At 55.0% G+C, this 24227-nt stretch overlaps 1 protein-coding gene and 2 long non-coding RNA genes across 8 annotated transcripts; 1 reads left to right on the top strand and 2 right to left on the bottom strand.

Annotated features, from left to right (window-relative positions):
• Nucleotides 1–3: 3 nt before the first annotated feature.
• Nucleotides 4–1293, bottom strand: LOC125755825 (uncharacterized). The gene is made up of 2 exons (XR_007413195.1): nucleotides 1156–1293; nucleotides 4–1039 (listed from the first exon to the last, which is right to left on the bottom strand). It is a non-coding gene; the product is annotated as an uncharacterized LOC125755825 (long non-coding RNA).
• On the top strand, nucleotides 429–23140 carry STARD3 (StAR related lipid transfer domain containing 3). Of its 6 annotated transcripts, none has more exons than XM_025439769.3 (17): nucleotides 429–585; nucleotides 5168–5327; nucleotides 8724–8878; nucleotides 13248–13520; nucleotides 16997–17074; nucleotides 17475–17552; nucleotides 17681–17734; nucleotides 18112–18229; nucleotides 18440–18538; nucleotides 18753–18805; nucleotides 19164–19256; nucleotides 19899–19961; nucleotides 20121–20216; nucleotides 20582–20661; nucleotides 20756–20860; nucleotides 21868–21961; nucleotides 22395–23140. In XM_025439769.3, exons 4-17 carry the CDS (start codon nucleotides 13299–13301, stop codon nucleotides 22497–22499), a joined length of 1338 nt encoding a protein of 445 aa, XP_025295554.1. In that variant the 5' UTR covers nucleotides 429–585; nucleotides 5168–5327; nucleotides 8724–8878; nucleotides 13248–13298; the 3' UTR covers nucleotides 22500–23140. The 6 variants fall into 6 exon arrangements, with proteins under 6 accessions (XP_025295554.1, XP_025295557.1, XP_025295556.1 ...); XM_049114715.1 differs by lacking the exon at nucleotides 429–585 and adding an exon at nucleotides 1066–1206; XM_025439772.3 differs by lacking the exon at nucleotides 8724–8878.
• LOC112655040 (uncharacterized) lies at nucleotides 5565–23993 on the bottom strand. The gene is made up of 5 exons (XR_003133524.3): nucleotides 23853–23993; nucleotides 22144–22254; nucleotides 8017–8101; nucleotides 6656–6750; nucleotides 5565–6411 (listed from the first exon to the last, which is right to left on the bottom strand). It is a non-coding gene; the product is annotated as an uncharacterized LOC112655040 (long non-coding RNA).
• Nucleotides 23994–24227: the final 234 nt, after the last annotated feature.

Raw genomic sequence — 24227 nt, 5'->3', positions numbered from 1 at the left:
AACTTTCTTTTTAAAGATTTTATTTATTTATTCATTCATTCATGAGAGACGCAGAGAGACAGAGGTAGAGGGAGGAGAAGCAGGCTCCCTGCAGGGAGCCCGATGTGGGACTCGATCTCAGAACCCCCAAATCACGACCTGAGCCGAAGGCAGATGCTCAACCACTGAGGCTCCCAGGTGCCCCAGAAAAGAACTCTCAGGAGTAATTGGATTTCTCCAAAGGGACCCCTCCTCCAGCCCCAAAGGCCTCCCCTCGGCACGTTCTTTTTCTCCCCTACAGTGACAGGCCTCGGTGACCCAACAATGAGGATGCCCCTGGGCTTCCTTCCCATTTCCCCCTCCTTAAGACCCTCTCAAGCGGTCCCCACGCCCCGCCCCCGGTGGGGCCCAAGGACTTGGGGGCGGGGACTGAGGCGAAGGGGCGGGGCTGCGCGCTAAGCACACCCCGTTCGCTCTCGGGGGCGGGCCCAGCGGCGGAAGTGGCGCCGCGGGGAGATCCTGTTCCGCTCGGAGGCTCGGCCGGGGCTGCTGAGCCGGCCTGCGGCTGGGGCAGGAAGACCCCGGGCGGTGGCTGACATGGGACAGGTGGGTCCGGGGGGTCCCTGGGCCGGGTGGTACGAGGGCTGTGTCTTGGCAGCAGATTCCGGCTCCCTGCCCGGTGTCCGTTGTTGGTTCCGTCCGACCCTTCCCGCACCCGCCGCGTCCCAGGTTCCGCCCCCTTCCTCGTCTCGGCCTCGCTCCGCCCCGCGCGGAGTTGGGGGGGGGGGGGGCGCTCCCGCGCTGACCCTCCGCGCCCTCCCCCCGGGAGCGCCGGGGCCGGGAGGCCGGGATCGCGCCCCCCCCCGAGCCTCGCTCTTCGCTCTTAGGGGAGAGGCGAGGCACGAGATCTGAGTGTTAGGGGGCAGGAGTTGGCGTTGGGCCGGGGTCAGGGTCTGTGAACGACGAGGAAGCCCATCGACGCGGTCCGGGAGCTCTGCGTCTCACGGTCACCCTGTCTCCCCCAGCTTCCTTTGAAAACGGCAGTGGATGACTTTCCTAACTGACATCAAAAGGACCCTTTAAGGAGTCTTTCCCGAGTTTTTAGAGGGGCGCAACACCAGTGACACTGGTTCCTGGTTGACATAGTTGGCCCGCGCCCCCACCGCCACCGCGCACCTGGGCGTCTGCGTCTCCTTGTGTTTTCTTCCACCTGTTCTGACCGTAGAGGTACCGCTTCACGCTCTCGGCTCCTGCCCGGCTCCCACTCCATACACTGAATTGTGATGGTCTCGTCCCCTCTCATGGCTTCAGCTTTACATCACCCAAATACCCGAAAGGCGCCCAGATCCACCTCTTCCTTCAGCGCAGTCCCTCCCTGGAGCCCCAGACTTGGCCAGCCAGCTCCCAGTGGACAGCACCTCAGCTGCAGCTCACTTGAAACTGGCCAACACCCCCCACACACACCTCACCCCCGCGCAAACGCCTTCTCCCTCTGCCATCCCATCCCAGCGTGAGACCGGGAAATTACATTTCCTCTTCTCCCTCAATTCCCCCATCTGTGAGGTGACCGATCCAGCTGACTTCCTGAACGTGCTGCAAACCTGGTCCTATGCCTCCACCTCTTCTGGTACCATCTTGATGTGTTTCTCACCAGGATCAACTGCAGTGGCTTCCCAGCAACTTCCAGTCATGACTGCCTGCAACCCAGTCTCCAAACTACCTCTTGTGATCCTTTTTTTTTTTTTTTAAGGTTTATTTATTTATTCATGATAGACACAGAGAGAGAGGCAGAGACACAGGCAGAGGAAGAAGCAGGCTCCATGCTGGGAACCCGACAGGGGACTCCATCCTGGGTCTCCAGGATCGAGCCCTGGGACAAAGGCAGGCACTAAACCGCTGAGCCACCCAGGGATCCCTGATCCTTTTTTTTTTTTTTTTTTTTTTTTTAAGTAAACTCCTGACTGAGCCAGCCAGGTGCCCTTCTTACCCTTTTAAAACTCAGATCTCATAGTGTTACTTCCTCACTTAAAACCCTTTGTTGGAGTCCCATTGCTTGTGGAAAAAGGCTGAATCTTTAGCACAATTTACAGAGCTCTGTGTTCTGATCTCTCTCCTGCCAGTTGCCTAAGTGCACCCTAAAGTCCAGTAACATGGCACGGAAGGCTATGCTTGCCCACAGCTTGCAATTTTGTGTCTCCATACCATTGCCCACCAGCACCTCTGTCTGGGAAGACCCTTCTGCTCTTTATCTGCCAGGCTACCTTCTACTTTTCAGTGCTCAGCTCAGGCAGTACCACCTCTGGGTTGAATTCCTTGTTCACCCCATCCCCCGACTCTCACTCCTTCACCCCCTCCAAGACTTACTACTGCCCCCTGTGCCCCTGCAACACTATCCATAATAGAGCAGTGGTTGAGAGTACAGACTCCTGATTCAAACTTTGTGGGTTCTGATACTGTTTTATGACCCTGATGAATAAAGGGCCTCGGTTTCCTCATTTGTAAAAGGAGGTAGCAACATCCCTACCTCAGAGAGTTACTGTGAGAATCAAATGAAATAATGTATGCATAGGGCTTAAATCACTGAGCGTGTGAATGCTCAAAAATAAATGTTAGTGGTTATTGCTTGTGTAAGAACGTTATAGAGCAGCAATTGTAATTTTTAATTTTGTAAATTGCTTGAGGACAGTTGATGTGTCTGGCTTCTCATTCTGTGCCAGAGCTCCAAAACCTGGCTTTTTGTCAGTAAATAAAATGATGCGTTGGAGAGCATGGGGGGCAGGATCTGGATTTCTTGAGTGAGGATTCAAGAACGAAAAAGACTCAGACCTGATGTTAGTCTGCTCAGGAAATGACTCTGGAAATGAATGAATGTTACATGGCAAGCATCAATTCTATGGAAATGTACACAGAGCTCTGGGAATCCAGGGGAGAGAAGGGCCAAGAATGGCTTCCCAGAGGAGCTGACAGTCAGTGAGGGATCTCAGGGCAAGAGAATGAAGTTACCAGAGGGAGATAGAGACCAGGGTGGACTCGGAGAATGGGCAGCTGGGTCCTCTGGACAGAGTTCTTGCAGGAGGAGGGCTAAAGTGGGTGGGAGGGCAGAGGCAGCCTCTTCTGCCCAGGTTAGGGGTTCCTTTCCTCACTTGGCCATGAGGAGGTGTCCCCTTGTTTTCAGAGCCTGTGGAGACCATGCCCAGGGGAGGTCTGAAGGCGTGGTGCCTGGTGTTTGGGGTCAAGGCCCTGGGATAGATAGCCAGCTAGCAGGCCTGTGCTTTAGACCAGAATCTGGGCCTTTGCTCAGGCTATTTTGCCTGCCCGGAATGCTTGACTTCCTTGCCTGTGGTTGATATGGATTCTTCAAGGCCTGGGTCAGATGGCTCCTCCTCTCTGTGGCTTTCCCACCCTCACCCACTGCAGCCTGGGTCAGAGGCTCCCTTCTCTGAGAGCCCACGGTCCATTGTTTGTTCCTCCTTGAAAGCGCTGATTACAGTGAGGCACTTTGTTTTATTTATATGTGAGCTTCCCTCACCAGACCGAGAGCCTCTGAATGGCCCCCAGGGACTAGCAAGTGTCTGGCATGCTGTAGGCTCTCAGTTCATATGCTGCATGAAACTGAGCTCTTGTGTACCTAGAACAGGGAGGAAGTGTAGGGGAGACCTCATTTGTCAGCTCATACTTGCTTCCTTGAGTGGTAGAGATTGTTGGCTCCATTTACAGATGAGGAAGCTGAGACTCAAGTAAGGTCAGTGTCACTCAGCATGAAGTTCAGGAACTGTCTCTTGACTCCAGGTCCACAGCTGTCTCTGAGAAACTGCCTCGGTCTCCCAGCCCCCCAAGGGGCGGCTCTGACCTCTGTAAGACAAGGGACAAATGGGGCATCCCATCTGACCAGTGTATCCTCATGAACTTTTTCTGGCCGGGGAGAGGCTGATCCTGGCATTTGTGTGGTCAGATCTGGTGCTGGGAGGGGTCTGTGCTGAACTCCCTTCTGCCCATGGAGCCTTCCCTTGAGTGGGCTGACAGGACTGAGATCTCTCCTGGAAGATTACTGACCCTTTCCAGACTGACCTTGAACACTTGACCTCCTTAACTCCCAATTTTTTTGCAGTAGCACTATGGGCGGGTGGGGCCTGACTCACCAGTCCCTGAGTAGGCAGGAAGTGGGGGGAGGGGTCTTGTCATCCCAGCGATGAGGCACCCCCGACATTTAGCAGGGCCTGGCATGTGGAGGGGGCTGGAGGGCTGAGGAGATCTTAGTCTGTTAGGATTTTTCAGTAAACTGTGCTGCCAGAAAGTCTGGGCTGGTGGGGGCACTGTACAGTGATGAATGTAGTTTCCATTTTGGCTTGACTCTTCCCCTTTCCACTCCTCCAGAAGGAAGGGAGAAATGAAGCCTGTCTTGTGTCATCCTCTCCTTAAACTCCTCCTTCTTCAGGGAACTTCCCAAACTCTCTGTCAGTGGGTTAGGGTAGGGGCCAATAAGTCAGCTGTGCCAGGGCTGATGGCATGGGCCACTGAGCCCGGAAGTACACTAGAGCCTGCTCTGTGCTGCCCTGGGTCAGCTCTCTGAGGCCAGGGCCCATTCTTCTATCCAGCAGTGTACGTGGGACCCTTGGTTTGGGCAGAGTGCCGTGTTACACACGCCTGGCCCAGGCCCTGCCTCGAACACTGTACCCATAGCCCCTAATAGTAGTCCCATAGCTGCTGTTAATTGAGCATAGACACTTTGCATGTATTCTTTCTTTCTTTCTTTCTTTCTTTCTTTCTTTCTTTCTTTCTTTCTTTCTTTCTTTCTTTCTTTCTTTTCTTTCTTTCTTTCTTTCCTTTCTTTTCTTTTCTTTTCTTTTCTTTTCTTTTCTTTTCTTTTCTTTTCTTTTCTTTTCCTTTTCTTTCTTTTCTTTTCTTTCTTTCTTTCTTTCTTTCTTTCTTTCTTTCTTTCTTTCTTTCTTTCTTTCTTTCTTTCTTTCTTTCTTTCTTTTCTTGATTTTATTTATTTATTCATTCATTCATGAGAGACCCAGAGAGAGAGGGGCAGAGACACAGGCAGAGGGAGAAGCAGGTCCCATGCAGGGAGCCCGACATGGGACTCGATCCTGGGTATCCAGGATCCGGCCCTGGGCTGAAGGCGGCGCTAAACCGCTGAGCCACCCGGGCTGCCCCCCTCACCCTGCTTTACTCTCTTTTACAGAGCTTATCACCCCAGACATAGTATACGTTTACTAGTCTGCATTTACTGCCTGTCTTCTCCTTCTATAACACAAACTTCACGAGGGCAGGAACACTCTTGCTTTGCTCCATGCTGTGTGTCCAGCACCCAGAGCGGTACCAGGCTCACAGAAGATACTCAGGTAATGTGTCGAACTAATCACACCCTTCCCTAAAGCAGCATGAGCACAGGCACAGTGCTTCTCTCTCTGCCTGTGTCTCTGCCTCTCTCTGTGCCTTTTCCCTCATTCCTCATTCTCTCTCTCTCTCCCTCTCTGTGTGTCTGTCATGAATAAATAAATAAAATCTTTAAAAAAAAAAAGCAGGGTGAGGGGATGAAGAGTGGGAGCCAAATAAGTTCAGGGAAGGCTTATCTATTTTTAAAGATTTTATTTATTTATTTATTCATAGAGATGCAGGGAGAGAGAGAGAGGCAGAGACACAGGCAGAGGGAGAAGCAGGCTCCATGCAGGGAGCCCGACGAGGGACTCCATCCCAGGTCCCCAGGATCACGCCCTGGGCTGCAGGCGGCGCTAAACCACTGAGCCACCGGGGCTGCCCAGGGAAGGCTTATCTAAAGGGACATTTACAGAGACCAGAATAGAGGGAGCACTGCAGAGACCTGAGGGAGGAGCTTCAGACAGGACAGTGGGTGCAAGGGTCATGGGGTGGGAGGCTGCTTGATGTGTCCAATGCGCAGAAAAGGACCAGTGTGGGTGGAGCAGAAGGTTCCAGGGGAAGAGGCCTGGGAAGAGGGGGCTTGTAGGCTATGATGGAGACTCGGCCTTTACTCAGGGTGAATTGGAAGCCATTGGGGGTTTGCGGTACTGGGGAGCTGTGGTCTGACCTACCAGGATCCCTCTGGCTGCTGTGTTGAGAGCAGACTTGACGAGGGCAAGGAGGTGGTCAGGAAGCTGTAGCAGGTAAGAGGTGATGATTTGGACACAGTGACGGCAGTAATGGTGGTGAGCATTGGGCAGATATACTGGCTGGATTTTGAAGGAAGAGCCAGTAGAATTTGGTGATGGTTTGGCTTTGGAGGGCTGGGTACTGGACTCTCTGCAGTTTCTCACTGGGTGGCCAGAAAGCTCTTTGGGATCTTTTGACATCTGGCTCCTTGGCCAGCAGAGGCCCTGGGGTCAACTCTGCCCCATCCTGCTTGGGGAACTGTGGACAGGCCTCTTCCAACTTTCTGTCTCCTCCGCCCCATCCTCATCTCCACAGCTCCTGGTGGGGGTTGTGAGGAGTAAAAGAGAGGTGTCTGCAGGGTGCCAACGCAGGCTACTGCTAGACCAGATTTGCATCTTGTGTGCTGGCTCCTCAGGATGACCCACAGTCCTTTTTGATCTGCTATCCTACCCTCCCTGATCAGCTCCCTCCCATGCTGATCAGTGGCAGGACACAGACCAAAGCCACCATCTTCCACACCCAGAGCCTCGTCCTCCTGCCCATCTGTGGATTCTCCACTCACCTGGACATTGAAGGGATGGCTTGACCCAGAACTGTCCCAGTCCTGGCCTGAAGCCATGTCCTGGAGGCAGTCAGAGCTCAAGACTATGTCTTCCTCTAAAGAAGAGAAAGGAATGTCACACTAGCCGATCCTTATGCAGTGATCACTCTGTGTCAGGAACTGTTCAAGGCTATTGTATTTACTAAGTTATTTAATCTTTATAATGTCTGGAAGAAGCGGGTGCCATTGTCACCCCCACTTTACAGAGGAGAAAACTAGACACAGAGGGGTTCAGTGAAAGTACAGCGGGAATCCAGGGTTTGAAGTTTCTCTGGGCTTGGAGTCCAGTTCTTTCTCAGCTTTACTGATTTCTCCTGATTTGTACGGAGATAGAGACCCCACTGGGAAGCCTCCCTGGCCAGTAGGGGGCTAGTTGCTCACATTTTTGAGGAATACAGAGTGAGGGAGATGTTGAGAGCCTGTGTCCACTGTCCCATTGGCCTCGAGAGAAGGTTTGGAGAAGCCACACTGCCCAGAAATGTGGGTCATTTGTGGATACAGATGAGACTTGGTCTCCCTACCCTGGGGTCACAGCCTAACTTTGCAGAATAAGCCCTTGCTGGACCTGGTATGGTTTGGCCTGCCTTCTGGAGGTCAGGGGATGGGAAAGGGCAAGGAGCCTCAGAGGCGACAGTGGTAGCAGTGGCTAACATCTGCTAAGCCTTTACTCTGTGGTGCCAGGCCCCATTCTAGACATTTCAGATGCATCGCTATGGGGCATCCCGGGTAGCTCAGCGGTTTGGTGCTGCCTTCAGCCCAGGCCATGATCCTGGGGACCCGGGATCGAGTCCCATGTCAGGCTCCCTGCATGGGGCCTGCTTCTCCCTCTGCCTGTGTCTCTGCCTTTCTCTCTCTTTCTGTGTCTCTCATGAATAAATAAATAAATTAAAAAAAAAACAAACAGATGCATCGCTATGTCCTTCAATGCCCCAGATAGCGGGCTCAAGACTGGTATTCCCAGTTTCCAGATGTAGCCTCTGCAGCTTGTATGGTGAGTACATGGCATAGTTCATATTGTAGGCTTGCCATGGCCAGGTATGAACTGCAGGCAGGCAAGGTGTTGAGCCATAGAGGTGGCTTGAGCTTCTGGTCTGGGCTGTGACAGAGCTGGCACGGACCCCATCTGTGTACCTGTCCCTTATGAGCTGGGGAAGTGGGGAATGGAGGGTGACTGCAGTGGGGCCCGGCACTAGTAGGAAGCAGTAGTGTTGGAGGTCGGCCCTGGTGTTTCCCCTGAAAGCCTGTGCAGGGAGCCAGGATGGGCCCCTACAATCCTGTTCCCCGCCCCACCCCCCAACTCCTCCTGCAGCCTGGGAACTCACCTGTGCCTGGACCTAGAATGACTTGGTCCATTCTATCCACAGACAGGGAGCCCGGATGCTAGACTTGAGAGAGCTTGCTGGTCACCTGGAGAGGGAATTGTAGAACTCACATTTGAACTCAGGCCTTTGATGATTTCATTATATGTCACTGTAGTGTGTAAGCCCCCCAACATACACACACACACACACACACACACACATACACACAGGCACAATGTCTCCCTTACCTGAATGGCTTTACCAGCTACTTGTTCCATCTCAACTACCACTCACCAAGTACCTACCGTAATTCTTGACACTTACATAAATGCCAGCCCTGGGAGGTAGCGGTTGTTGCTTTTTTTTTTTTTTTTTTTTTTTTTTTATTGTGGTAAAATATACAGAACATACAATTTATCATTTTAACCTTTTTTTTTTTTAAGGATTTTATTTATTTGAGAGAGCCTGAGAAAGCATGAGCGGGGAGTAGTGGGGCAGGGGTAGGGGAGAGGGAGAAGGAGAAGCAGACTCCCCACTGAACAGGGACCCTGAGATCATGACCTGAGCCAAAGGCAGGCGCTTAACTGACTGAGCCATCCGGGCTTCCCCCTCCACTCCCATTTTAATTATTTTTAAGAGCATAGTTCCAAGGCATTAAGTATATTAACGTTGCCTTTATTTAATGCATCTGAGGAAACTAAGTCTCAGAATGGTTATGTTTGCTCCAGATTGCTCAACTCATAAGGGCAGACTGAGATTTGAACCCTGACCTCAGAGTCCAGCACTCTTGCCATGATGCCAACTGCCTACTGTTGTCTGCCTTGAGTCTGGGACCTACCCGAGAGCTCCTCCTGCAGTCTGGCCAATACTGGCATTTCCTGGGGTAAGAGAAGGCCTGGCAGGCCTGGGGGCCCATGCCCACCACTCCCCTTTGCTTCAGGAGCTGAGAGAACAGGTGTAATCCACTGTGCCCAGAGTGGACTGCTGCCTCCTCCTCACCTCTCTTTCCCTTGCAACCTGGAATGATAAAACCTCCAATTGTCTCACTCCCTTCCCCAAACCTTAGCAGCTCTGCTTCTCCTATACCACACGTCAAGTGAGTATCAAGTCCGCGGCCAATCCCACGTGGACTCCTTCACCCCACTCTTGCTGTTCCACTCCCGACACCTGTGAAGGTGCTTAGGTGGGGCAGGTGACAGCAGGGGCTAGGCTCTGTATGAGGTGCTGCTCCCAGGGCACCGGGGGTGGCCCTGCTGTCTCCAGCCCATGACACTCATTCCTGCCTCCTTCTCAGGATGGTTGGCATGGTGGGGTGGAGGCCAGGCCTCACTGTTCTGCTAGCAGCTACCACCTTCCTCTGTCACGGCCAGGGAACCAGAGAACGGGTGCTTTGGGGACTGCTAAGGGCAGTTCCAAACAGATGATTTCCACCTCTTAGACCGGCAGGCGGTCTGATGGAGCTCAGAGACCTTTTGAAGTCATTTAAGCAGAGTTTTCAAATGAGGCCCAAGGAGGTGCTTCCGGGGTGACCCTGGGGTTTGAGGAATGGCTGCCCAGTGGGGCTGTCTGTGGCTTCCTTCTGTGGCAGGACCTATAGCAGTCCTGTGGTTTTTTGTTTTTGTTTTTGTTTTTTTTTTTTAAGATTTATTTATTTATTTATTTATTTATTTATTTATTTATTTAACAGAGAGAGAGAGAGCACAAGCAGGGGGAGCAGCAGAGGGAGAGAGAGAAGCAGGCTCTCCGGTGGGCAGGGAACCTGATGCAGGGCTCAATCCTAGAACCCTGGGATCATGACCTGAACTGAAGGCAGATGCTTAACTGACTGAGCCATTCAGGGGCCCTGACGGGCCTTTTATCTTTTTTCTATATTAAGGTTCTAAGTAAGGTGTTCTTCTCTTTCTCTATTTTTTTTTTTTTTTAAGTTTCTCTTGTTTGATAAGGGGGTTGGAAAAAAACACTGACATTTTCCCCCAGATAAAGAAACAGGGACTTGGTAAGGATTTGCCCAGTTACTCAGGGTTATGGCTGCCCCAAGACTGGGGCTCAGGTCTTCATTTCCACTGGTGCTCCTTCTACTCTACAAGCTCTTGCTTCTTTGGATTCTGAGCAGTTTTTGTGGTGGAGGGTGATAGAGAACTGCCACCCCGCTGCCGCTTGGCCAGCTGCTCCCAACCCTGCTTCAGAGGCCCAGTTCCTGGCTCCCACACACTCCTCTGTCTGCAGCTCTCCCCGGCTCCCCCAGCACCTTTGCTCTCAGCCCCCATCTGTGTCTGTCACTTCAGCAAGGATGTCGGCATGTGTGAGTGTCAGTGCTATTGCTGCTCCAGGGGCATCTCACACCAGGCTCCTGCCAGCAGAGTCCTGTCCCCAGGGAGGGAGGGAGAAAGCTAAGGGAAATGCCAGGCAGACTTGGGAGCAGCCTGGGAAGTAGGGAAGCCACGGCATCTTGCAGGCATCCTGCAGTGAGATAGAGAAGAGGGAGAGAAGAAGAGGGAGAGAAGCAGAGGGGGAGAGAGAGAAGAAGGAGAGAAGCAGAGGGGGAGAAAGAGAGAAGAGGGAGAGAAGCGAGAAGAGGGAGAGAAGCGGAGGGGGAGAGAGAGAAAAAGAGAGAGAGAGACAGACACACACTGGAGGAAGGGAAGGTGAGACTTGAGACTGAGCTGGTGGCACTGGAGACAGACTCACAGATGGGAGAGGCTTGGAGAAGACCCATAGAGATGGACACGGGAGGGGGGCAAAGAGACACGAAGGTGGAAAGGTGGTTTGTGAGAGAGACAGGAAGGAGGGAGAGAAATGGAGACAGGTCTGGCTGCAGACAAGAGGGCTATTAGAGACAGGGAAATGTCACCCGCCCTGGAGCTGTGGCCCTGTCACAGTGAGAGATGCGCTGAGTGTACTATCTGGCACTAGGTCCAGCTGATGGATGTTGGGGAGGTCCTGTTGTCGGCAGCCTGTCACATCTGCTTTCTGACTGCCTCCTTCCAGAACTGGGCTCAGCTTTCCTTCAGTATCCGCCAGATGAGCTAGGCATGGCGACCCCAAGAGCGTGCTTTGTGGGGGTGGCCTTGTGCTGATGCCTCTACTGAGAACAATCAGCACCTGTCTGTTGGGGCTTGCACAGAGGCAGAGGGATTGACAAACTGGCTTGCTCAGAATCCCCTGCCAGTCACAAATGGGGAGCTTGTTTGGGACCTGATAGATGGAGGGGCCCCAGAAGGTGGTAGACCTAAAAAAGGTATGAGGGGATAGGAGATGGGTGGGGGGGGTAGAGATGGATTAGGTCTTACCTTCCTGGGATCAGAAACCAACATCCAGGATTTCCCTCCCACTGGCCCCCAAACCTGCCTCCTGGTGATGGCATGAAAGAAGTTTCAGGAAGACTCCAAGGAAGCCCCAGAAGCACAGGCACCACCACACTGAGCCAGCTCCCCTCTGGTTGTAGGCTGAACCTTTTCTTCCCCCACCCAGGGGACAGGGCCTCTTCAGGCTCCTTGCCAGCACATTGGTGGAGCAGAGACCTTGGGCCTGGGGCCACATGGCAGGGAGGGAGTCCTCTGGGCCACTTGCCTCTAGAGTTCCTAAGAGTTTTGACCCCATGGTTGCACAGGCAAGGAATGGTTCAGTCTGCTCCCCCTTCAGTCTTTGCTACCTTATCTGTGAAATAGAAGGAGCCATCCTGGGACACCTGGGTGGCTCAGCGGTTGAGTGTCTGCCTTCGGCTCAGGGTGTGATCCCGGTTTTCTGGGATCGAGTCCTGCATCGGGCTCCCTGCATGGAGCCTGCTTCTCCCTTTGCCTGTGTCTCTACCTCTGTGTGTGTGTGTGTGTGTCTCTCTCATGAATAAATAAATAAAATCTTGAAGGAAGGGAGGGAGGGAGGGAGGGAGGGAGGGAGGGAGGAAGGAAGGAAGGAAGGAAGGAAGGAAGGAAGGAAGGAAGGAAGGAAGGAAGGAAAGAAAGGAAGAAAAGGAAAGGAAAAAGGAAAAGGGAAAGGAAAAGCCATCCTGCCCTTTGTGGGCATGGGTACAGGATTCTGTGGGCAGTGGAGCTCTGGCCTAGCCTCAGGCAGTGGCTAGTTCTCTTCAAGGTTTGCCCCATCTCTCAGCTGCATAGCCTGGAGCTGAGGACCAGGAGAGCCTCTGGAGCACCTATTTACTCAGCAGGCAATTATTCAGCACCTACTAGGTGTTAGGTATTGTGCTGGGCGCTAGGAGACAGCAGTGACTGTCTAGTGAAAGCCCCACATCTGCAGTTTGCAGAACAAGGAGTAAGACCACTGCAGAGAGTGACAAGCTCAGGAAAGCCCCTAATAGAGCAGGACTACTGCAGGAGGGTGGGGGCTCTGAGAAAGGGAGGACTTTGGAGCTGATTTTTGGAAGGACTGAGGAGGGGAGAGCTAGGGGCGAGGCCTGGAGGCAGGACCAGGCTGCCATATCGAGAGACCAGGGTGGCTGTGCTGGTGACCCCGCCTGTCTTGTGAGAGAAGCCGTCAGAAGAGCTGGCAGGGCCTGGACTGGAGGGCTCACGCATGGTTAGGACAGTGTTTGGAAAACCTTTCTCTGGCTGTTGGGAGAGGTGTTGTTGCATTGCAGGGTGAGAGAGGCAGCCTGGAGACTAACCCGTTAGGCTGGTTGTAACGCCAGGGAGAGGAAGGTGGCTGGGCCCATCATGGGGGTGGTGGGGGTGGAGGTAGAAGGGATTGAGATGTCCTTCCCCTGTAGCTGTCCCAGGCGGAGCACTCAGAGACGCTGCTCTAGGAAGTCCCTCCCAGTTGCCATGGATTAGGGGGTGGGAGGGTAGGGCTGGCTGCTGGGAGGGAATGTGGCTTTGTGCTTGGCAAACAAAGAACAGAGCTTGGGGCCCTCTTCTCCTGGGGGTGGGGGCAGGCCGGAGAGGCTGTTGACAGGGCCAGAGGCTGAACCACGGGGCTGGGCTTGGCAGGAACAGGCGGTGCCCTCGAGCAGCGGGGAGGACCCCAGACCCCTCCAAGGGTGAATTGTGGGGTCGCTGAGCTTTGCAGGTGGTGGTGGTGAGGGGGGATGAGGAAGAGGGATTCTCAAACCCCTCCAGCTTAGAAATGGGGCTGCTGGAGAGAATTTGGGCTTATAGGACCCCAGGCTACCCTGGGGTTGGGATGGGAGAGAAGGCAGATGTGTTTAGGAGCAAACAGGGTCCTGGGGGATAGAGGTTAACGGGACCTCCAAGCCTTCAACCCCAGAGACCTGACCCCACTGCCCCGCCTCCCCCCAGCCTTGCAGCTGAGGCCCCGCCTTCCCCGCCTGGAGGTGGGGGCCCAGCAGGATGAACAAACTGTCTGGGGAGCTGGCCCGCGACTTGGAGCGCAGCCTGCCAGCCGTGGCCTCCCTGGGCTCATCGCTGTCCCACAGCCAGGGCCTCTCGTCACACTTCCTCCCACCACCTCCAGAGAAGCGCCGAGCCATCTCTGATGTCCGCCGCACCTTCTGTCTCTTTGTCACCTTCGACCTGCTTTTCATCTCCCTGCTCTGGATCATTGAACTGAACGTGAGTGGGCCCAAGACTGGGGTGGGAAGGGGTGGGATGGGTGGGGTGGGGGAGTCACCGGGGCCTCACCTACTCTAACTGCCCCCTGGGGGGGGTGCCACATGGGCAGGGTGGCTTTCCCAGTAAAAGGGAGAATGGGAAGATACAATTAGCTGTTCTCATCTTCCAAAGAAAGTGGAGCTCAGAGGGCTGGAGTCATTTGTCTAGCAAGTATGTGAAGAAGGGTAGAATTTGAACCTAGACCCTCAGGCTGCAGAGTTCACACTCCTGACCTCTGCGCCAAACTGCCCTCTAGTGGACACTCCTGAGGAAGGAGGAGAGAGCCCAGTGGACTATGGCTGGACTGTTGAAACCTTTGCCTTCTTTCTGGCCGATGTTGCTCTCTGGTTTCATTCATTCATTCATTCATTCACCCATTCACTCAGCAGTTTTCGAATCCCTGCTGTATCCCAAGCACCATGCTAAAAGCAGAAGATATGGTGGGAGGGAACCAGTAAAAAAAAACCTCCCAGGTCCTGGTGGTGCCTAGCTCTCTCCCTCCCCATTTTGGACAATCATCCAGTGCCCCCCGCAGTTTGGCCTCAACAGTCTTGGTGAGATGCTGCTTAGCAGCCTGGAGATCGAACACCCTCTCAGTGCTGGGTCAGCACCCTGCTCCCCCTGTGCAGTGCTTGGCCAGCTGGTGATGGGACCTGATCTCCAGGCATTGACAGGCTAGAGCAGGACCTGACCACAGAGGCAGGAGCCATGAGAACAGAGCATTCCAGGCTCGTCAAGCCCAGCTTCTAGTCTGTATTCACTGTGAGATCACAGCAGGGAACTTGGCTTCTCTGAGCCTCCCCCTGTTTTCCTTCTGCAGAATGGGTCAGAGTTCAGGATAGCAGGTGCCCTTCCTGCGAGTCTCAGTCTCAAGCTTGGGTGACAGGAAAACGATGACTTTGTGGATAGAACTGAGGAGTTTGGGGGAAGGGCTGGTTTAGGGATGAAGAGGACAAGTTTGATTCTAGACAGGCTGAGCTGGAGGGCTCTGGGGGTGACTGTCCTTTGTGCAGAGATGAACTGGCACCTCGCACTAGATTGAGCCATGGGGGACCTTCGAGGCCATTTTTACCAATGAAAAAGCTACGGCTCCACAAGGTCCAGGGCTGTTTGAAGTGCTTCTGATGTCTTAGGCATTCTTTTTTAACAACAAATTTTTTTTTAAGATTTGTGTATTTATTTTAGAGAGAGATACACACACAGAGACGGGGGGAGGGGCAGAGAAAATCTCAAATAGACTCCACGCTGAGCGTGGAGCCCAATGCATGGCTCGATCTCATGACCCTGAGATCACGACCAGAGCCCAAACCAAACAGACACTCAACTGACTGTACCACCCAGTCCCTATCCCCCCACCCCTGAGTTAATAATTTCCTTTTGAAGAGTCCCATCCAGCATCAAAGCAAGCACTAAAATTCACCCACAGCTCTCATTCAATATATATTTTCTTGCCAGCAAACAGCTGGAAAAACTGGTAATTTTATTTCTGAAATTATCTGGATGCACTGGCTGTAATAGCTCAGTAGTCATCATACTTGGGAATTCTTGCAAATCGGAAAAAGTCTAATCTCCAGATTGTTTTCTTTTCTTTTTTTAAATTTTATTATTTATTTGAGAGCAAGTAGGAGAGAGAGAGCAGAGCAAGGGAAGGTACTGCAGAGGGAGAGGGAGAAGCAGACTCCCCTGTGAGCAGGGAGCCTAACTCCGAGGCTGGATCCTGGGATCATGACCTGAGCTGAAAGCAGATGCTTAACCGACCGAGCCACCCAGTTGTCCCTCCATATTGTTTTCAAGTGTAATGAAAAGTTTAGAATGCTGGACTTAACCACTAGTGGAGGTAGCCATAATGTTTCACTTGGTAGACAATTAATATGTGATCAATTTTCAGTTTTGTGATTTTCTTTTCTTTCTTTCTTTCTTTTTCTTTTTTTTTTTTTTTTTAAGATTTTACTTATTCATGAGAGACACAGAGAGGCAGAGACATAGGCAGAGGGAGAAGCAGGCTCCCTGTGCAGAACCCAATGCAGGACTCGATCCCAGGACCCTGGGATCATGCCCTGAGCCAAAGGCAGATGCTCAACCACTGAGCCACCCAGGCGTCTCGTGATGTTATTTTCATATTTTGGAGCATATATGTTTTTAGTTCTTGAATAGGCTGGGTGTTGCTCAGTGGATATAAGGGCCCCAGCAGGGTTACAAGAGCGACACAGGGTCTTGCAGCCAGAGGCTGGCAGGGGCTAGAACTTGGCTCCCCTGGATCAGGACACTGTCAGCAGCTGTACATGCCCAGGCAGAGGGATACCTCTGTGGGACAGCAACTGTTAAGGGTCAGAGAGGTTGTGGAGCCCAAAAGGGAGCAGTCTGAAGAGTCAGAGGAGGACCAAACTGGGGTGGGGGGTGGCTCATGAGACTCCACGGGACTCAGGGTGGTCCTGAGGTTGAGGCACAGGGGCAGGGGCATTCAAGCATCGATGAGGGGGCTGCCCAGACTGCTGACTCCTGGGAACTTGATAAAAATTCCAGATGCTCCTGAGATTTGGACTCAGTGGTCTGAACATCTGTATCTTAATAAGCCACACCACCTCAATTTGGATCACCTACCAGAGATTAGAAGCTCTAGTCTAGGTGGTCGTGAAGGGTCTTAACTTTCTAGGCTCCTGGGCTCCATTCCTTGGAGTCCCCTTGTGTCCTCCCTTCTCCAGGGGCCTGGCGCCCCCATCTGCAGAAGCTGAGGCCTGCCATCCCATTCCTCCTGAGAAGTCAGGCTGCATTCTGGCTCTCGGTATCCATCCAGATCCTCTCTTTCCCCAGCCAAGGTGTCAGGAGTCCCATGGAAAATGTATGGGTGGCTGGGGCAGGGACAGGGGTGAGGACAAGTCTGCTCAGTCTGTCTCTGTTGCTAGCCATTCTCTCTAGCAGCATGATGGATTTTGCCCATTAAGCACAAACCTAATCAATTGATTTGCCACCTGGGGCTCCGTCTGATACCACTGCCCATCCCCGGTCCCCATCACCCCAGATGGATGGTTGGCTGGGAAGATGGAGCGCCATAATGGAGAGAGGGAGATGAGATTATGTGAGACACAGGCTCCCGGTACCCAGTCTGCCAGGCCTACCTGCCTGCACAGGGCCTTTCACCTCCCCTGCACGGCCCCGAGGCCCTCCAAGCCTCCCCCTTCCCTGGGCAGTGTGCCCATGAGTGTCAGTGCTAGAGGCAGGCCCTGCCCATCTGGGTTGCCTGGGTGCTTGGAGGAATGATAGATGCTGGGGCCTCAGGCCTTTGGCTGAGCTCTCTTGGTGTTTGGGGGAGCCTCCTTGGGCAGTGGCTCATCCTCTCCAGGTTCCACATGCCCCCACCTCGTCCCCATTCCCAAAGGTGAAGGCACCCCTGGGGACTTGGTTCTACCTGCAGAACTGTTTGTATCTCCCTCTTCCAGACCAACACAGGCATCCAGAAGAACCTGGAGCAGGAGATCATCCACTACAACTTTAAAACTTCCTTCTTTGACATCTTTGTGAGTGGCCTTCGGGACTGGGTCCTCTGGGGCAGAGATGGTGCAGGGACGTGACTCTCTGGCTGGATTCTCTTCTTTCTGCATCATACATCCTAGTCTGATCATGGAGACTTGTTTCCATCCTTGGGGAGCCCTCAGTATTCAGAAAGTTCCGAAACAAGGACCTCCCTTCAGAAAGCCCCAAGTACGAGGGGGAAAGAATAGACCCTGGTCCATGACGGTCACATCTGAATCATCCCCAAGGAAACACTGACTCAGCCCTTCTCTCCTGAGGCATGCACTCCCATATGGAGGGAACCTAGGGGAACAGGACAGGGGTGTGGGGGGTCAGCCTTCAGCAGGAGTAGGGGGCATTGGCTTGCCTGTGATGGCTTGTGTGTGCTCCCCCCACCCCCACCAGGTCTTGGCCTTTTTCCGCTTCTCGGGACTGCTCCTGGGCTATGCTGTGCTGCGGCTCCGGCACTGGTGGGTGATTGCGGTAAGACACCCCTCTGCCGGCAGCAGAGGCCTGGGGGCAGGGGTGAGCCCTGGTGGGGCTGGTGCCACGGAGGGTGTGGAAGAGGACTCACTCCCCAGCCCATTTTCCCTCTCCTCTCCCCTGGGCAGGTCACCACACTGGTGTCCAGTGCATTCCTCATTGTCAAGGTCATCCTCTCTGAGGTCAGTGGCTCAGGGTCTGGCTGGTCTGGCCAGCCTCTAGCACAAGGGACCAAGGGATGGGCTTCTCCTAACAAGGGGCCCTTTCTCTGATTGGGGTGAGGGGGGAATCCTGTCCTTTGATATCTCCAAGGAATCCTCTTCACCGGCTTCGTCTTCGTGCCCTTCTGCAACCCCAAGAACAAAAAGTTGTTCTGCTAGCCTCACCTCAATTTTTCCTGCTTGAAAATTAACCCCATCTCAGACCACTGCCACAGGAGGTCCCTCCAGCTGGTCCCAGGAGCAGGAGGGGGGTGTGTGGCAGGGTCAGTAGTCCTGAAGAGGGGACTCTGTGTTTGGGATGTCCCTCTACTGTGGAGCTTAGCCCCCTCCCTCCACAGCTGCTCAGCAAAGGGGCCTTCGGCTACCTGCTCCCCATCGTTTCCTTTGTCCTTGCCTGGTTGGAGACCTGGTTCCTTGACTTCAAAGTCCTACCACAGGAAGCGGAAGAGGAGAGATGTGAGTGCCGGGGAAGGGGGTGGTGAGGGTCATCACAGCCCCAGAAGAGGAGAGTTTCAGGCATGAGAGCAACTTCTGAGCTCTCTTGCCAACTTTGAACAGTCTCCAAGAGCCCCCTCCAAGGGTGAGCTTGGAGTGGGGAGACCCTAGGCTGCTAAGGCTTGACTGCCCTTGCTCTGGGACAGTGGCTGTCCATGTCGACTCCCCCAGGGTATCTTGCTGCCCAGGCTGCTGTCGCCCGTGGACCTCTGCTCTTCTCTGGTGCTCTGTCTGAAGGCCAGTTCTATTCACCCCCAGAATCCTTTGCAGGTGAGGGCTGGCAGGTGGGGAACTCCTTCAGGAAGGGTCATTATGAGGAGTAGGTTGGCTGTGTCTGTTTGTTCTATTCCTTCTTTCAGCTCCCTGGGGAAAGTGGACAACCCTCTCCCTGTCTATCCCCCCGCAATCTTGTACGTGAACCCCACTACCTCCCCACAGTCTGTTCCCATGCCTTCCTATTGTCATCTGTGCTTGTTTTCTGCAGGGTCTGACAATGAATCAGATGAAGACGTTGGGAAGAAAAGCTTCTCTGCCCAGGTATTTGGCAGCCCACCCCCACCCGACCTTTGGAGTGGGCACCCCAGAGAAGGTGTCGGTGCTGGGCTCAGCAGAGTGGGCAGGGGCTTCCTCGCAGAGGGTGGATCTCAGGCGGCCTGAAGGCCAGGCAGTGTGCACCTGAGTGTCTGCCCCACCGTCGGTCCGGCCCACCAGGCTGCCTCATACCTGGGCTCCAGAGGGGAGCAATCACGGCCATGGCCCCTGGGGACCCGACGGGCCGAAGAGACCAACCCAGACTCCATGTATGTGGAGTATGTAGAGAAAGAACTGGCCATGAACACGGTGGTGGGTGGGCGGGCCCTAGGCTGATCCCTTCCTGCCTCTCCTCCCTGGCCAGGAACGGGAGTACATCCATCAGGGAAAGGAGGCCATGGCAGTGGTGGACCAGATCTTGGCCCAGGAGGAGAACTGGAAGTTTGAGAAGAACAATGTAAGAAATCCCTCTCCCACCTGCCCTGCCCACATGTGATGGGAGTTTTTGCTGGCTTTTCTGAGGCCTGAGAAGCCCAAGGATTTCAAGGGTTGGAACCATATTCCTGTGCCAGGAGAGGGGGCTGGGCCCTGGGGTCATCACTTGGCAAGAGGTGGGGCTGGATGCTGGATTGGATGTTTCCCTGCCTCCCTGCCCCATGCCCAACCCATCCTCCGCCCCCTGCTGTTCTCCTCACTCAGCTTGGCTTTGAAGGGGAAGCCAGGCTTCTGCCCTGTGTCCGGTATTTTGTTTCATAATCAAAACAACATTATCTAAAGAGATGGCAGTGAGCTTGGGGAATGCGGACGTGTCCTGTCCCTCTGTGGCGGTCCCTCTGGGAGCTCTAGCTTGCCTTGTGGTACGGCAGTGCTTCTGTCCTCTAACTTGATATCGAAAGCCTTTCTCTCGTTGCTGGACGTTTGTCAGACCACTCTTTTTTAACGGCTGCCTGAGTATCGCCAAACTCCTGAAGTTTTCTACCCTGAGCTGTGAAAAAGCTGCCCTGTTGGGGCACCCATTCCTCCTCTACCGGCCCACCCCGCCCCCAGCCTCCCCTTGCCCTCTGCCCACCTCCCCGTCACCCTTCTTTCCCTGCCACAGGAATATGGGGACACTGTGTACACCATCGAGGTCCCCTTCCATGGCAAGACATTCATCCTAAAGGTGAGTGAGGGAAGCAGGTGTCCTGAAGCCTCCTGCTCTGTCTGAGATTCCAAGAAGGGGCTAAGGGTCCTCCTGGCAAGTTTCTCCCCACCAAGAGGGAAGGGCTTGTATGCCCAAGCACTTGTGAGACCACCCAGGCCTCTGCCCACCCTGCCCCAGACCTTCCTGCCCTGCCCTGCGGAGCTAGTGTACCAGGAGGTGATCCTGCAGCCCGAGAGGATGGTGCTGTGGAACAAGACGGTGACTGCCTGCCAGGTGAGCCGAACCGGGGGCCTGTCCTGGCCACATCTCAGGGCAGAGGCAGAGCAACACAGCAGATCAGGATGCAGTTGCACCCCAGCAGGACCAGTTACCCCTGGGAAGCTGGGTCATATCATTGAACTGCTCTGTGCCTCAGCTTCCCTGTCTGTAAAATGGAGATGGTGATAATGGCGCCTGCTGGAGAGGGTCAGGAGATGGAGAGGGAGCATGCACAGCCCAGCCCCGGGCCTGGGAGTGGCTCTCAGTAAAGGGACCTGGGCAGAGAAAGGCTGGTCTGGGGGCTCCCTGAGATGCTGGGACCCTGTCCCTGGGGTGTTCCTGGGCTGGGCTGTCCCCTCACATCTCCCCTGATGCCTTAGATCCTGCAGCGAGTAGAGGACAACACCCTCATCTCCTACGATGTCTCTTCGGGGGCCGCGGGCGGGGTGGTCTCCCCCAGGTGAGTGCCACCAAGCCCCTCCTCACAGGCAGGCCTCCTGCCCTTGGATCACGGGCTTGGCTCCCTGCTCCCCTCTAACCCTTCCACCCCCTAGGGACTTCGTGAACGTGCGGCGCATTGAGCGGCGCAGAGACCGGTATGTGTCATCGGGCATCGCCACCACCCACTGCGCCAAGCCCCCAACACACAAATATGTCAGGTGAGCCTCACCTTGCCTGGGGGCATCCCAGCTGGCCCCTTCTCTGGTGGCTGTGAGGGCAGGGTAGGGTACGGCGTGGATGGCTGGGCACTTTCTCCTGCTGAGACTGCCTGCCTGTCCCCTGTCCTGCTGGCCTCTGCCCCTCTCAGCCCCTTGCCCTGCTAATCTGCTCTCCCTCCTGGAGACCGTGGGATTAAGGGCTGGAACCACACTGCCCAGGCTGGAGGGCAGCCCTACGAATAGCCTGAAGATAGGGAAGGAGGCTGGGAGCCATGCGGCAGTGCTGCTCCAGGCGACCTGAGCAGAAGGCTCCGTGTTCTGGAGCTTTACTTCCCTGCCTGAGGAGCATTGGTCCCCGCCACCTTGCTTGTCCCAGGGCATCTTCAGGTTCTCCTGATGTCTAACCTTAGATCTCAGTGCTGTAGATGGCTTCCTCCCTGATTGCCCATGCTCCCCATCCTTCCTGAGGTTCCACAAGGAGCAGTGTGCATTGAGTTTGAGATTTGATATACCAGATCCCTGGGTGACGAGCAAGCAGGCCTCTTTCTGGGTGCCAACTTCCTTATCTGTGGAGTGGGCTTGAGGGTGTCTGATGGAACTGTGGGGGAGCTGACTGGTGATGGGATGTGCCCTCCCTGCCTCCTGGGAAGGCACCCCCAGCACTGCACTATTCCCCGAGTTAGGCAGGGGTGAGAAATGCATGCACAACCCACCCCTCCCTGGACAGAGGATGCTGGCTGCCACTGGTGGTGCACAGACATCGGCAGGCTGTAGAAGGGGCAGTTGGGCATCCCATGGTACAGGTGGGGGGCTATATCCCCCCCTCCCCCCCCCGCTGTATCTGGGACACCTGTTCTGGCCCCTGCTCAGGCCGACTGGCAGCTGCTAGACCAGTAGCTCCTTTCCCAATTTCACCCCAGGCTAGGATGAGCCAAAAATGGGGTGTGGGGTCAGGTTGGAGGCCTTGCCTGGCTCCAAGGTACCCGTTAATGATGCTTTTCTCTTAGGGGAGAGAATGGCCCTGGGGGCTTCGTCGTGCTCAAGTCAGCCAGTAATCCCCGAGTCTGCACCTTCGTCTGGATCCTTAATACAGATCTCAAGGTGCGGGTGCTGGGGCAGCAAGGCTGGCTCAGTACAGTAGAGGGGACTTGCTGGGGGACCTTGGGGTAGGGTCTCCTGTCAGGCTTAGGACCTCACCTACTCTGCCTCCTACCTTAGGCTAAAATTTAGGGTTGGGTCAAGATGGTCTCCTGAGTGGCTGGAGGGCCTGTACATCCACTTACCTCCGACTCTCGAGGCCCCAGGAGCCGTGGCCGACTGCCAAGCCAGCCCCTCCTAGGTCTGTTTGTGTGACGGTGCCAAGAGCCGGCACAGCGTGTTCTTTTCTGCCAGGGCTGAGGGGGAGAGGGGTGACTCAGGCTACGTTCCAGAGCCGCACCTGCACCTGCTGCTCTGGCCCAGGGTACATACCCCCACCCCCCACCCCTGCTTCTGAGGGCAGGCCATCCGGAAACCGCTTCTCCCCTTCCCGTAGGGCCGCCTGCCCCGGTACCTCATCCACCAGAGCCTCGCGGCCACCATGTTCGAGTTTGCCTTTCACCTGCGGCAGCGCATCACAGAGCTGGGGGCCCGGGTGTAACCATGCCCCCTCGCCACCCTGCAGGCCGGGGTCCTGTCACCACAGCCTTCAGAGCCTGAGCGGGGGCCAGTGGGGCTTCCCGAGGCCCACAGAGGACCTGGCCTCATGCAGTGGGGAGGAAGAAGTGCCCTCCTGTGGCAGCACCTTGGCCCCAAGCTGCCACCCCCACTGTGCTTCGCTGTGCCTGGGAGCCGCGGCTGTGAGCAGGTCGTGAGGTCAGGCATCTGGACTTCAGGGCTCGGCCGCTGTTTACACAAGGACTGGCCCTGCCTCGTGGGGGAAGAGATCCACTGGCCCCTCCGTAGCCAGGGGCAGGATCTGGAATGGGAGCGTCAGACTTGGTTGGGGAGGGCCAGATCCCTGAGCTGGACAGGGATCAGGGTGGCCTTGGCATCAGCCTTAAGGTGTAGGAGCCCCTTCGCCTGCCTGCTCTCATTGTGGATTTTTAGGATTATTTAAAGGGTCTGGGACCTTTTTCCACATGCACTTGTAGGGGAGCGGGTGGTAGGTGGGGGTGGTGGGTGCTGGCAGTGAACCTCTGCCACTCCCAGATTTTCTCCCCTCCTCAGGGTTCCTTGGGGACCTTTGTAATTTGAGCCAATTATTAAAAACAAACTAAAAAAAAACCATAAAAAAACAAAGCCCCTCCTGTCTAGCCTCTTGAGGGAAGAGGAGGGGCAGCATTGTGGAGGTGGGGACCGGGCAGGTGAGACATATCCCACACCCTGTCATACCCTCCCAGAGCCAGCGGGAGGGCGGAGCCAGCGGGACCCTGTTTCTGGAACCCCCTACTTTCCTGGCTGGTCCAGCTGGACAGATGATTGGTCAGAGAACAACACCCCACCCCCCAGCCCAGCCTCTTGTGAGGGAAGGTCGGTGGAAGGTCTCTTGCCCAGGAATTGGGGGGGAGGCAGGAGAGACCTGGCAGGCTCTGACCGTTCTTGGGGTCCCACAGTCGGCCTGGGGGTAGGGCTGGACTTCTGGGTCACTGAGGCCACGCTGGGATCTCCGTCTCTCTGGCTCCTCACCTGCCCCACCACACTCGCTAGGGGCAGCACAGAGTCAGATTGCGGGCAGGGGCCACCACCCTCCCTACCCCGCCCCCCTCCCTGCCAGCCGGCTTCTGGGGGGAAGACTTGCATAGAGCCAAGGTGGGGCAGGGGTCCTGTCTTGGTCCCGCCCAGATATGTGACCCTGGGCGGATCGACCTCTCTGGGCCTCCGTTTCCTGCTTTGTAAAAATGAGACTCGTTATGTTGTAGGGCTGTCGGAAGATTAAAACCAGAATCAGGCCTAGTGCTTCAGGAATCAAGAGGACGTAGTTCTGCTCCAGGCGAGCACCCACGGGGCTTACCAGCTGCTGGGTGCTCTGCTGTTTCTGCAGGATCCTCTTCTCAGCTCTTGCACAGCCTCTTCCGGTGCCCTTTGCTGTGTCCACTCAGTGATGCCCTTACTTGTCCTCCCCCCATGCCCAGCGCCCTGTGCGCCAGTTCCCTGCACCATGAGCTGCTTCCCTTGAATGCTGGGCTTTCCCAGAAGCTCCCCTGCTCCCCCGAGTAAGAGCCAGGCCCCTCCCAGGTGGCACAGTGGAGCCGCTCAGGCTGTTGTGAGCAGAAAATGAGGCCCAGAGAGAGGCAGAGGTGGCTTCTTGGTCACCAGACTATTTACAGCTGGTTTGGGGCGAGAGCCAGATCTGACCCCGCCACTTCTTGGAGCCCCTGGATTCCCA

Source organism: Canis lupus, chromosome 9 (assembly GCF_003254725.2).
Source record: "Canis lupus dingo isolate Sandy chromosome 9, ASM325472v2, whole genome shotgun sequence".
In the NCBI taxonomy this organism is placed as follows: Eukaryota; Metazoa; Chordata; class Mammalia; order Carnivora; family Canidae; genus Canis; species Canis lupus.
Note: the sequence above shows the minus strand (reverse complement) of the source record. Positions and strands in the feature narration are given on the sequence as shown.

Coding starts and splice junctions, on each gene's coding strand:
- STARD3 (XM_025439772.3), top strand. CDS start 13,299: ATGAACAAACTGTCTGGGGAGCTGGCCCGCGACTTGGAGCGCAGCCTG. Junction 18,539..18,752: donor ACCCCCAGAATCCTTTGCAG/GTGAGGGCTGGC, acceptor TGTTTTCTGCAG/GGTCTGACAATGAATCAGAT. Junction 20,217..20,581: donor AGACGGTGACTGCCTGCCAG/GTGAGCCGAACC, acceptor CTGATGCCTTAG/ATCCTGCAGCGAGTAGAGGA.